Source organism: Psammomys obesus, unplaced genomic scaffold (assembly GCF_907164565.1).
Source record: "Psammomys obesus unplaced genomic scaffold, mPsaObe1.curated_primary_1811, whole genome shotgun sequence".
Taxonomy (NCBI): domain Eukaryota; kingdom Metazoa; phylum Chordata; class Mammalia; order Rodentia; family Muridae; genus Psammomys; species Psammomys obesus.
In genome coordinates this window covers 34553875-34566633 of record NW_026585644.1, presented here as the reverse complement: position 1 = coordinate 34566633, position 12759 = coordinate 34553875, and the positions used below count along the sequence as shown (strand labels likewise).

Sequence of the window (12759 nt, the reverse complement as noted above, 5' to 3'; positions counted from 1 at the left end):
ATAACGTCCGGTGGCAAAAGGCGATCGGGAAGAAGCGCTTCCGGCGGCCTTGGGCCATTAATCAATAAACTAGCCTCCTAAGCTCGACCTAGTCGTCGACTCGGACCTGTCAGAGTCAGACAGCCGCGTAGACCACTCCTGGAACAGGGCGGTGAGTATTTGACCTTTATTGTCTGGTTCAGATCCAGAGCTCCCCATTTTACTGCCGCCCTGGAAATCAGACTTCCCAGGATCCTGTGGCTGGCGCCTAAGCCTAAGCCTGGAGATCACGACCGAGGAGCCCCTACCCTGCACTCCCGAACTTAGGTTTGAAACCCCCTTTACTCCTTTTTTGAAGTTAGGGAAGAGGGAAATTTCTCGTTAGTTAGCTCATTCTTTTATTTATTTTTGGAACAATTCATTGAGGGAGCATGTTAAGTGGCTTTACGACTCTGGGCATCTCTTTCACCTTTTGTATTTATGACATTGGCATGACACTGAACCACAGCTTTCACATATGAAAAATTGGGAATAGTAGTATTATTTTTTTACAGGATTGTTGGGAGATTGAACTAAGCAATAGTTTATATTGTAACCCTTTACCAGAGGCCCTGGCACTATACCAAGATGGTAGTCATAACAGGTGGGAGAATACAGCCGATTAAGCCAACTAAAGTTAAAGTCCAACGATAAATGCAAATCGATTAAGAATACAAAGAAAGGATGTGTATTGGGGAAATGTTGGGGATGGTGATTGCAGTTGTCTGAAAGAACAAATTCTAGTCTGATAAAGATGTAGGATGGCAGGGCATTCCTGACAGAGGTCACAACTCAAAGGGTCAATTATGAAAATATTTGATGTTCTCAAGAACCTGAGTAGTAGGGCTGGAGAGATGGTTCAGTGGTTGACAGTGGTTCCTGCTCTTCCGGTAGCCCTGAATTCCATTTGCTGTACCCACATTAGGGCAGTTCACAACCACCTCTAACTCCAGCTCCAGAGGGGTCTGATGCACTCTTCCGATCTCCCTGGGCACCTGCATCCACGTGGAACACACATACATACCCAACAATACAGATAAAATCTTTTTTTATTTGTTTGTTTGAGACGGAGTTTCTTATAAAATCTTAAGGCTGGGTGGTCTTGGTGGCACATACCTTTAATCCCAGCACTGGGGAGGAAGAGGTAGATGGATCTCCGAGTTCAAGGTCGGCCTGGTCTGGTCTACATAGTGAGTTCCAGGACAGCCAAGGTTACACAGAGAAACCCTGTCTCAAAAGAAATAAATATTAATTAATTAAAATAAAATCCGAGTGAAGAAGATAAACGGAAGGGCCAGTTAAATGGCCTACCTGGTAAAGGCACTTGCTGCCAAGCCTGAAAATCTAAGTTCAATCCCCAGGCCCACATGGTAGAAGGAGAGAAGAGTCTCACAAACTTCCTTCTCACTTCTACCTGCACACACTCCCAAAATAAGTAAATGGAAAAAAAAAAAAAAAACAAAACAAAACCAAAAAACCTAAGGGAAAAGAAAAAAAAACAAAACTGAGTAGTATGATGTTGCTAGAACTTAGGCTGTTTAGTCTAGGAAGCCGCTCTGTGTACCTGCAGGGCACTAGGTCCATGCCTTTAAAGTAGCAGCTACTTCATGCTGTTATACCGCAATATTTTGTTTCTGTCCCTCTCACCTCAGGACAAAGATCTTGCACTGTCACACAATGTCTGGTATTCAGTTGCTATTCATTGAACCAGAAGAGACATCTAGGCAATGAATCTGGAGAAGTGAATTGAAGACAGATTGTAAGTTTATTGAATGGTAAGCCATAGAATTCTGACTTTTTTCAAGAGGCAATGGGATGCATTCAACTGGAGTTTGTCTGAAACAAACAAGGGAAACGAAAAACAGGTTGGGGTGTAGCTCAGTGATGAAATACCTAGCATGTGTGAGTATTTCAGCCCCTTAAAAAGAAAAGTAAAAAAGTCTACCAACAGTGCGAAGTATAGATTAGATACTGTGGAAGACTGGAGCAGTGGTTCTTGGCCTTTCTAATGCTGTGACCCTTTAATACAGTTTCTTACGCTGTGGTGACCCCAAATATAAAATTATTTTGTTGCTCCTTCATAACTCTAATTTCGCTACTGTTATGAATTGTAATGTAAACATCTGATATGCAGGGTATCTGATTGGTGACTCCCAAAGGGGTCACAACCCACAGGTTGAGAATCGCTGGACAAGAGGAAGGGATACTGGTTAGACAGCAGCAGAAATCTTTCAGATGTAGTCTGGGGAGATAGCTGAGTCTATAAAATGCTTGCCTCATTGCAAGCATGACAACTTGAGTTCAAAACCCCAAACCCCTGTAAAAACCCAGGTGTGGTTGCATGTGCTTATAAACTTAGTTGTAGGGGATGAGTGTAGGGCCAGAAACAGATCTCTGAAACTCACTGGTCTAGAATAATCAGCAATTCCTAGATTCCAGTGAGAGATCCTGTCTCAAAAAAGTAAGATGGATGATACCAGAGGAACGACACCTGAGTTTGGTCTCTGGCCTCCATGCACATGCACACACAAAGAAATCTCTCACATTCTTTCATGTGTGTCAGAATTTGAAATTATAAGGCTATATTTAAAGTGCATGAATGTTTCCACCAGGATAAATTAAACTATACTCAGGCAAAGCACAGAATAAGAAGCACCTGTTAGTATTTTTTGTTTTGTTTTTGTTTTTCAAAGCCTGGTCTTTTTTTGTGTAGCCCTGGCTGTCCTGGAACTCACTGTGTAGACCAGGATTGCCTCAAACTCAGAGATACACCTTCCTCTGTCTCCCAAGTGCTGGGATTAAAGACATGCACTACCACGTCTGGGTATCTATTAGTGTTTTTAATGCTACCCTCTTTTTCCTATTAATCTAGCACAATTGTGTCACAATACTCATGATATACTCCAGATCTCCCATTTAAGTTTCATGCCTTGTAACTTGTTTAGGATTAAGCATGATGGGTATTGTGGTAATGAGTCTGTGAAGTGAAACAGGCAATATATATGTTAAGAGTCCTAGACACCAATCACTGCTGTTCATCTGCTAATGACTGCTTGTACTTCAGTCCAAGAGGAATTGTCATTGTGTGATCAGCACCTAACAATTATTTTTCTCCTAATTTCTTCCAGGAGAACATCGGTTATGCTAGAGATTTGCTAACAACCTTTTAAAGTGATCTGAACCTGCTTTTTATGTCAGAACTGCCTGGACTTCCTAGTTTTCACTACACTTGCCAGAGACTTAAACGTGTTGCCTTTAGGGTATCATCTACATTAAACCTGGGAACTGTTCTCTGCTAGCTCTAAAATGTTGAGATACTGGGGAGAAATACCAATACCGTCAGGACAGACCAACAGAAGTTCCTTTGATCTGCTTCCACGGGAGTTCCGTCTGGTGGAAGTCCATGATCCACCCCTGCACCAGCCCTCAGCCAACAAGCCCAAGCGCCCTACCATGCTGGACATCCCCTCAGAGCCGTGCAGCCTCACCATTCACACCATTCAGCTGATCCAGCACAACCGACGTCTCCGCAGCCTCATCGCCACAGCTCAGACCCAGAGTCAACAGCAGACAGAGGGCGTAAAGGCTGAAGAAAGTGAACCTCTTCCCCCCTGCCCTGGCTCACCTCCTCTCCCAGATGACCTCCAGCCTTTAGACTGTAAAAATCCCAATGCACCATTCCAGATCCGGCACAGTGACCCAGAGAGTGACTTTTACCGGTAAGACAAAGCACTGCTGTGCTTTGTTTGTTTGTTTTTAACTGACCTCCCTGATGATCCTGTTAAGATTATGGTAGCATTTCCACTTCTACACTGGAAGCTCAGGGTGAGAGTGATTACTTGGCTAATGTTGCTCAAGTCACTAGTGGAGTACCCTTCAGGAACTAGTCTGTAAAAAACAAAAAAAAAATTGGAGGGGGTTCTGAGACAGGGTTTCTCCGTGTAGCCATTGCTGTCCTGGGACTAGCTCTGTAGATCAGGCAGGCCTTAAACTCAGAGATCAGCCTGCCTCTGCCTCCCTAGTGCTGGAATTAGAGGTATATACCACCACTGTCTATATTTTTAATTTTCTAATACAGTAGGCATCTATTGAGTGCCTGTTAATGCCAGACATTTCACTAGAAGTGAAACAATGCACTGATACATGAATAGTAAAAACTGGGCTGGGGAGATGCCTCAGTGGCAGATCAGTGGCCCAGCAATAAGGAAGGAAAAAAAAAAAAAAAAAGCCTATAAGGCACCGTATTTACAATTTGAAGGTAATGTAGTTTTAGTCAGCAAGATATTGTTTATCATATTAATTTTTTGGTTTTTGAGAGAGGGTTTTGTTGTGTAGCCCTGGCTATCCTGGAACTAGCTCTGTATATCAGGCTGGCATCAAACTCACAGAGATCCACTTATCTCTGCCTCCCCAAGTGCTTGGTTTACAAGCATGCACCATCGCACCTGGCTGAACCTAGTTTGTTTTATACAGATTTTAAGAAACCATATAAGAAAAAAAAAGGAATACGCAGCAGCTACAAGGTGCCAAAACATCATTTTCCATTAAAGAAGTGGATGCATATACAGGCTGTAGATGTAGCTCAGTGGTCAAGCACTGTTGGCATGTGCAGGCCCTGCACTCAGATTCCAACACTACAAGGGGGAAAAAAAAGTCCAAAAATTGGTCAAATTAAGTGATGGCAATTGGCCCTTTATTAGGCCCTTCTGATGGACCAGCCACAGACATATTAGAGGAAAAGCTAGTCGTTGTCTTGTCTTTCAACTCTCTACAACTTGCAGTGGTTGTTGTTGATAATAGTTTGATGAGTGAGTGTCTGCTCAGGTACCTCCTTCTGAAGAGGATAGTGACATAAACCATGGGACAGCGATGTTCTTCTCTGCTTTATTTTTAGTTATAAAATAATTTCCTTTGCAGAGGGAAGCATAAAGCCAGTAAATTTTCAGAGGGGTTGGAGAGTGGGTAAGAGTCAGTAAAAACCCTTGTTCTTACAGAGGAACTGGGTTTGATTCCCTGTTGGCATAGTTTTTAAAACTCTTTTATTTACATTTCTTTTATCTTTTTCTCCCTGTTCCACCCTAATCCCTTCCAACACCCCAACACCATGTAGGAGAGAGACAGGGTTAGTGGGAGTGGGGGCGTAGTCCTCTTAGCTTTCCCTGCTGGTTAGGGTCATCGGGTTCCTTGGAGCCAGTCCAATCCTCACATTTAAACTGTCTGCAGCTGGCAAAGAGCTCTTCTCAGAGCCTGTACCAGGCAAATACTTTGCTGCTGTGGACCATCTGAATCAGTCCCACATCCCACACCTGAGATCAAAACAAAAACATGTTTATATCCACAATAATTCCCAGCACCTATTGGTGGCTCACAACCTTTTAATTCCATTTCTTGGGCATCTGATACCTTCACTACTATCCTGTACTCTATTTTAGACATTCGTTGCCTGTTCAGACTATGTAACTGGGGCTCAGGAATGTGACATTGGGTTGCTGACACACGTGCTAAAAAGAGCAGCATTTAGGTGGCTGTTTCTCTAGAAACTGCGCCAAGTATTACTGGGATTATAAAACTCCAGTGAGACAGGCTGGTCGCCCCTTTGCAAGAACAAGAATAACACTAGCTGGTCTCCTCTTTCAGTGGGAAAGGAGAACCAGTGACTGAGCTGAGCTGGCACTCTTGCCGGCAGCTCCTCTACCAAGCAGTGGCCACAATCCTGGCCCACGCAGGCTTTGAGTGTGCTAATGAAAGTGTCCTGGAGACCCTAACTGATGTTGCACATGAGTACTGCCTTAAGTTCACCAAGTTGCTGCGCTTCGCTGTGGATCGGGAGGCCCTGCTGGGACAGACCCCCTTCCCCGATGTCATGGAGCAGGTCTTCCACGAGGTGGGGATTGGCAGTGTGCTCTCCCTCCAGAAGTTCTGGCAGCACCGCATCAAGGACTATCACACTTACATGCTCCAGGTGAGTCAGCCCTGGGAGACGTGGGCAGCGATGCCATAGTCTGGGCGCGCTCAGTAGTCTAGTCTACAGCACGTGTTCTGGAGTGCCGAGCCCAGGGCCTTAGAGCAGAGTGAATTGAACCCACTGTTCTAATGGCCTGTGATGTTTCTCTGTCCTCACCACTGGCCCAGTGAGACGTCAGGGCCTCTTTCAGTCAGTGGATAGCCCATTTGTTGTTACTTCCTCTGGAAGAAATGCACAGCTATCTGGAGTCTCAGACACTGTGGTTAGCATTCTTTTACTCAACAAATATTTATTGAGAACTCACTATGAGTCAGGCATTGTGGGAGATAATAGTTTCCAAGGGGGGTAAACTCTTGAGCTTGCAGTGTTCATGGGAGGCAAGAACAGGCAAACAAGTATAATCACAGTTTCAGCTAGCATTAACTGTTGAACCAGTGGGAGGTCCTGAAGGATGTCCCTTCTTGAGGATTGGGTGCTCTCAATTCATCTACATAGAGTGGCCAGTCACCTGCAGTGTCTAGCACCAGCCTTTGCTTAGGATCCAGATGGCTTGCTTCACTCAGGGTTCCCATAGGGTCTGTATGCCAGATGCCAGGGAGGTTTCTGTTGTCGTGTGAGACAGGGTTTCACTATGCAGCCAGGTCAGCTTTCCTCTCCACCCTTCTTTTCGATCTCCTAAGTGGTGGAATTCCAGGTATGTGCCATTATGGCCAGATAATTGTTAGCTTTTATAGACAGAAATGCAGTATTTTGTCTCAGTTCTGGCTTCTTTACCTTATGTAACTTTTAATTAATGATAAAAACATTTTCTGACACATTTTCTTTATGTCTCTACCATAAACTGAGACCCAACCCCTAAAACAGTTCCCTCCAGTTGGCAGTTGGCCTTATTGTTTAGTGAGGCTAAAATTGACCTTGTGGCCTGGTACACTTTTAAGCGCACACTCTACCACTGACCTGCACCCCAGCTCTAGCAGTTGGGTTTTTTTTTTTGTTTTTGCTTGTTTGTTTGTTTTCCTCCCTGAGACAGGGTTTCTCTGTGTAGCCCTGGCTATCCTGGAACTAGCTCTGTAGTCCAAGGTGGCCTCAAATTCAGAGATCTGCCCAGCTCTGCCCCCAAGTGTTGGATAAAGGCGTGCATCACCATCCAGCCAGCACTGGAGGTTTTAAAATTCACCTTTTAGGCTGACTGTTAGTAAAGCGCCAGCCTCGAAAGCGTGAGGACCCGAGTTGAGATCTCCAGAGCCGTGTAAAGAGCCAGGTGTGGTGGCATACACCTGTGGTCCCAGCAGTGGTGAGATGGAAGGCAGAGACAGGCAGATGCCTGGAGCTGCTTTCCCAGACAAAGTGGAAGCACCTGAGGAATGTGGACTTCAATGACTCTCTGACCTCCACACATGCACACAGGAGCACACACATGTGCACATACACGTGCACACACACAGACATGTACACATGTACATACACGTGTGTATGTGTGTGTGTGTGTGTGTGTGTGTGTGTGTGTGCGCACACACACCATAAAGAAAGAAAAACGAAGTGCAACTCATCTGTTAACTCACACACACTGCTGGTTTTCCTTGGGTTGCCACAAGCTGACTATCCAGTCTCATTCTAAAATAGCCCTGGAAAATTAATTCTTGCCTGCCAACAGATTAGTAAGCAGCTGTCTGAAGAATATGAAAGGATCGTCAATCCTGAGAAGGCCACGGAAGACACTAAACCTGTGAAGATCAAGGAGGAACCTGTGAGTGACATCACATTTCCTGTCAGTGAGGAGCCGGAAGCTGACCCTGCTTCTGGAGACCAGTCCTTACCCATTGCAGTCCTTGGGGCTCAGAGTGAGCGCTTCCCATCCAACCTGGAGGTGGAGGCTTCGCCACAGGCTTCAAGTAAGGAACAGAGGTGTATTCATTTTAATTCTGGTTCTGCCCATCTTAGCACTTACTAACATTTTAGGATCATAATTTAAGTTGAAGAAAAGTAGGCATGGCAGAACAGAAGTTGCTGGATCACATAGCTATAGTGAATCCTTTACAATACTCCTGGTTTAAGTAGTTGTGTTTCCTTGATAGAGACTTCTAGCAAACTGCAGATGAAAGAAATGAAACTATTCTGCCCTGCTGGAGGTAGCTGGTCTATTGTAGGTTACAACTGTGACAACTTTAGGAACCTGGAGAACTAGCTCTTTTTTTTTTTTTTTCTTTCAGGAAATCATATTTTATTTGTTTGTGTAGTTGTTGAGACAGGGTCTTGCCATATAGGCTAGGTTGGTCTGGAATTCAAGTCATCCTGCTTCAGCCTTCCACATGATGTCACTGCTGTGCTATACCATACACTAACTGATTTGCTACACAGTCAGTTAAGTGGCAAATTAGTTTGGACACTTAGTTGTTTACAAACATAAACACATAAGAAATTTAAGTGTTGAGCTGGCGCAGTAGCGAACACCTGTAATCCCAGCACTCAGGGAGGCAGAGGCAGGTGGACCTCTGTGAGTTCGAGGCCAGCCTGGTCTACAAAGGGAGTCCAGGAAAACCAAGGCTACCAAGAGAAACCCTGTCTTGAAAAAAAAGAAAGAAAGAAATTTAAATATCAAATCCTCAAATGTGACCCAAACAAAGTTAGGTCAGTGTTAGAAGTGCTGAGAACAGGAGCTTTTTCTCCTAGGAAGAGGTAAAAGTTAACAGCAGAACTGCATTACCAAAATACAGAGAGGTACCGGACACCAAGGACCAAAGCTCTTGTCAGGATAGACTCAGCATCATGTAGTGATCATAGTCTTCAAAATGCAAGAGAGGCCCAGACAGATTCTCAAACAGCAGGAAAATAGACAGCTCTGTGAAAGGAAGGAAAAGGAACTAGGGAGGTGGCTCAGTAGGTATGACCTGAGTTCAAATCCCAGCACCCATGTAAAAGGTATAGATGACTGTGTGCATGTAATTCCAACACTGGGAAATGGAGACAGTGATCCCAAGAGCTTACTAGCCAGTCATCCTAGCAAAAACTGAGCTTCCAGGACAAGGCAGTGAGAGAGCAACAAGAGACCCAGCATCCTTCTCGGGCTTCCACATGCATCTGGATAGGCACACATACCTACAGGTTCATGTGTATACCACACAGAGGGGGTGGGGAACGGCAGGGTAAGCTACCCCAGCAAGGCCTGAAATTGTATCTGTCTTTGAATATAATCTTTTCGCAGTTTTACTTTCCTGATGTAGGGGAAATTGGGGTGGCTAAGTGCACCTGCCCCACAGGTATGGTGAAGGGAAAAAAAAAAAAAATGAAAGAAGTGGAAAGGAAGTTGGTAATTTAGAGGTGACTTTTTGAATCACACACTACGCATGGGGAACTGTAATGAAAACAGTGCAAAGGACGCTAGTCAGGCCTGGGTGGATATTCAGGTGTTCTGTTTGGCTCATGGCAGGGTTCCCTTCCTTTCTAGGTGCCGAGGTAAATGCTTCTCCTCTTTGGAACCTGGCTCATGTGAAAATGGAGCCTCAGGAAAGTGAAGAAGGCAATGTGTCTGCACACGGGGTGCTGGGCAGTGACGTCTTTGAGGAACCAATGTCAGGCATGAGTGAAGCCGGAATCCCTCAGAGCCCTGACGACTCAGACAGCAGCTATGGTTCCCACTCCACTGACAGCCTCATGGGGTCCTCCCCTGTTTTCAACCAGCGCTGCAAGAAGAGGATGAGGAAGATTTAACTGCAGGAGGACACTTTCAGTCCAGGCTGGCAACATCTAGCAGAGAGCCTTGAAGTTTAAATTGTTCCCATAAGTAGTGATTGGATTCTTATTCTTAAATGCAGGTCGTTCCTAATTTCAGAGAAACAGTTCTTAACCAAGTTACCTTTCACTTTGGCATCGTTTTTATACTTTTTCAGAATAGCTAAGCCACTGTTGACAGACGATTGTGATACTGGCCTGGTAATCAGGCCAAAGTACTGTCCCCAGCTGCTTTTCCACTGCAGGACCACACACATCTTAGCTCCTCTCAGCCTTTTCTCTGGCACACTTGAGAAGAATCATGTCACTTTGATGTTCCTTGCAGAGGTGGGAAGCTGAGATGTTTTGCTTAAACTTCAAAGCTTGCATATATTCACATAAATATATGCCATTATAGTTGTCAGGTTTCACTGATTTATTTTGGGTCATGTCACTGGGAATCCAGTAATAAGATAGTAAGTAAGTGAAACATAACAAAGGTCAGCAGTCATATTTCAAAATGATTTTTGCTCAAGCCTCTTACAAAATGAAAACCCTGTGGTGACAGCCATTATTCTTATGCAAACAGTTGTCCCCACAATTCTTTTCTCGATTATTCCATCCAGCCTCATCAGTTTTACTTTTACTAAGTTCGTTCTGCTGGCACAAACGTAACTATTTTTCACCATGCACATTTTCCAACTGTTCATTTTCTCTTTTGTGAAGGAAGCAAACAGGACCTATTACAGCTGCTGGATGGGCAGCATCTGGTTTTGTTTCAGGTTTGTTTGTTTTTTTCTTTTTAAGACATTTGAGAGATAGCTCAGTGGGTAAAGGCACTTGCAGCTTGACTTTGATCCCAAGAACCCACATGGTACAAGGAGAGAACTGACTCCTCCAAGCTCTCCTGTGGCCCCATACATGCTAGGATGCATGCAGAGGCAGGCACACACAAATAAATTATTTTTGAAAAAAAGTCATTTGAGCGGGGCAGTGGTGGCACACATCTTTAATCCCAGCACTTGGGAGGCAGAAGCAGGTGAGGCTCTCTGAGTTCGAGGCCAACCTGGTTTACAGAGTGAGTTCCAGGACAGGCAGACCTATACAGAGAAATCATGTCTTGAAAAAAAAAAGGAAAAGGTCATTTGAGTTATTCCAATCTTTTCTTTTTAAAATTCTTTGACCATGAGTTTTGCCCTCTTCCAAACAACTTTGTCTTCTGTGTGTCATCCAGGGTTCATCTGAGTTGCCTCAAGCATGGGTAGGAACTTACTGAGCATGGGCAACTTAGCAGCGGCTACTCAAGGCCCCTCCCTCAACAACCATTCTTTGCCAACAGTCCTTCATCAGAGGGGATGGGGCCTCAAGGCACCCTCTCGTCACAATGAAACGCTGACAGGCCAATCTTGTGCAGGTCCATACAGATAACCACAGCTGCAGGACTTCATGAGTGCAAAGGCTATGTCATCCAGAAGACATCTTTCTGCTTTATATCTCCCCATCCTCTGGTTCTTCAGTTCTTCCCATTCCCTCTTAAGTGACGTTCCCTGATTGTTGGAGGGTCGGTACAGATGTACTATTAATGCTTTACCATCACATACTCTCCACCCTTTGGCCAATTCCAGGTTACTGCATTAACTGATGCCCACTGCAATTAGCTGCAAAGGCCACACACAACACTAATTTCAAATGGTGAACGAGGTGACAAAGGAGGGGTGTGCTACCTCAAATGGCAACCCAAGGTTCAGAATGTTTCAGGGTGTTTATGTGCTGGTGCATATGTGTGGGGTTATGTACAGGGAGGCCAGAGACAACTGGAGTCAGTTCTCTCCTCTACCTTCACATGGGCTCCAGGGACCAAAGGCATGGTGTCAGATCTGCATAGCAAGTACCTTTCACCCACTAAACCATCTCCATCCAGTTTCAGGGTTTTTAAAGATAGTCAGATCATGTATCCTAGTCTGGCCTGCAGTCCTCCTGCCTTCTCCTAAAGTTATAACTTATTTTAAAATATAATTTTGTAAATCAATCCTTAATACCCTAAAAATCTATCCTGTTTTGATCGTGTGGTGGTTTGAATGAGAATGAACCAGGGCACTTGACGACCAGAGTTTGGATGGATCCCTAGCACCTACTAAATGTTGTATAGGGGGCTGGGGAGATGGCTCAGCAGTTAAGAGCACTGAATGCTCTTCCAGAGGTCCAGGGTTCGATTCCCAGCAACCACCTGGCAGCTCACAACTGTTTATAACTCCAAGAGCTGACACCCTCACACAGTTTCACGCAGGCAAAACACCAATGCACATAGGGAGGGAAAAAAGAGTTGCTGTGGACATGGTGTCTCTTTGCAGCAACCCTGAGGCAGATCTTCATTTTCATGAACAGAGTGGCCAAAAGGCAATTAGTGTATATAAAGTATTTAGTTCACTTCCTTAGGAAACACTCATTAAGGATCTCCATATACTAGGTCTTCTGCAAGTGACATAAAGACAAGAACTTACAGAGCTGACAGCAAGAGACAGGTAACATTTTAAGAGAGAAAAGCTGAGTATGTCTGAGTCTTGCCTTGCAAATGGTTTCCCCCCTGAAGAACAGGTCAAGCGAGTATGGCAGTCCAGCCCTACAGACACAGTGATCTGGGACACATAGGAAGGTCCTCTTTCTCTTTTTAGACACAGGGTCTTACTCTGCAGCTCACAGAAACCTACCTGTCCACCTTCCAAGTGCTGGGATTAAAAACATGCACCACGATGTCTGGCAGAAAGGTTTTAGTTTTAAAAAAGAAAAAGGTCACATTTTCAGACCAGCATTTCCCACTATGTATGCAATATTAAATAACAGATAAAATTCTCGGTTTCTCTGAAATAATACTGGAGAATAGCCACCAGCCGAGAAAGATAAAAGGCAAGTTATGAGGATTGGGTGGCTGATGCACCTGGCCTGAGATTGAGTCATAGGCCAAGTTGGAACAGTGTTTTGAAAACAGCACACCACAGTCAACTGGAGGGCTTATTAAGCAGCCTACTGGGCCCCCACCCCATTTCTAACGAAGCCGATTTGAAGATGCA

At 44.6% G+C, this 12759-nt stretch overlaps 1 protein-coding gene across 3 annotated transcripts; it reads left to right on the top strand.

Annotated features, from left to right (window-relative positions):
* The first annotated feature begins 38 nt into the window (after positions 1–38).
* On the top strand, positions 39–10108 carry Supt7l (SPT7 like, STAGA complex subunit gamma). 3 transcript variants are annotated; one of them, XM_055627131.1, is made up of 6 exons: positions 39–151; positions 1671–1777; positions 3147–3737; positions 5656–5980; positions 7638–7875; positions 9429–10108. In XM_055627131.1, the coding sequence occupies exons 3-6, from the start codon at positions 3325–3327 to the stop codon at positions 9689–9691; spliced, it is 1239 nt and encodes a 412-aa protein (XP_055483106.1). In that variant the 5' UTR covers positions 39–151; positions 1671–1777; positions 3147–3324; the 3' UTR covers positions 9692–10108. The 3 variants fall into 3 exon arrangements, with proteins under 3 accessions (XP_055483106.1, XP_055483097.1, XP_055483112.1); XM_055627122.1 differs by having other exon boundaries at positions 1671–1793; XM_055627137.1 differs by lacking the exon at positions 1671–1777.
* The last annotated feature ends 2651 nt before the right edge of the window (positions 10109–12759 follow it).

Coding starts and splice junctions, on each gene's coding strand:
- Supt7l (XM_055627137.1), top strand. CDS start 3,325: ATGTTGAGATACTGGGGAGAAATACCAATACCGTCAGGACAGACCAAC. Junction 5,981..7,637: donor ATCACACTTACATGCTCCAG/GTGAGTCAGCCC, acceptor GCCTGCCAACAG/ATTAGTAAGCAGCTGTCTGA. Junction 7,876..9,428: donor GGCTTCGCCACAGGCTTCAA/GTAAGGAACAGA, acceptor CTTCCTTTCTAG/GTGCCGAGGTAAATGCTTCT.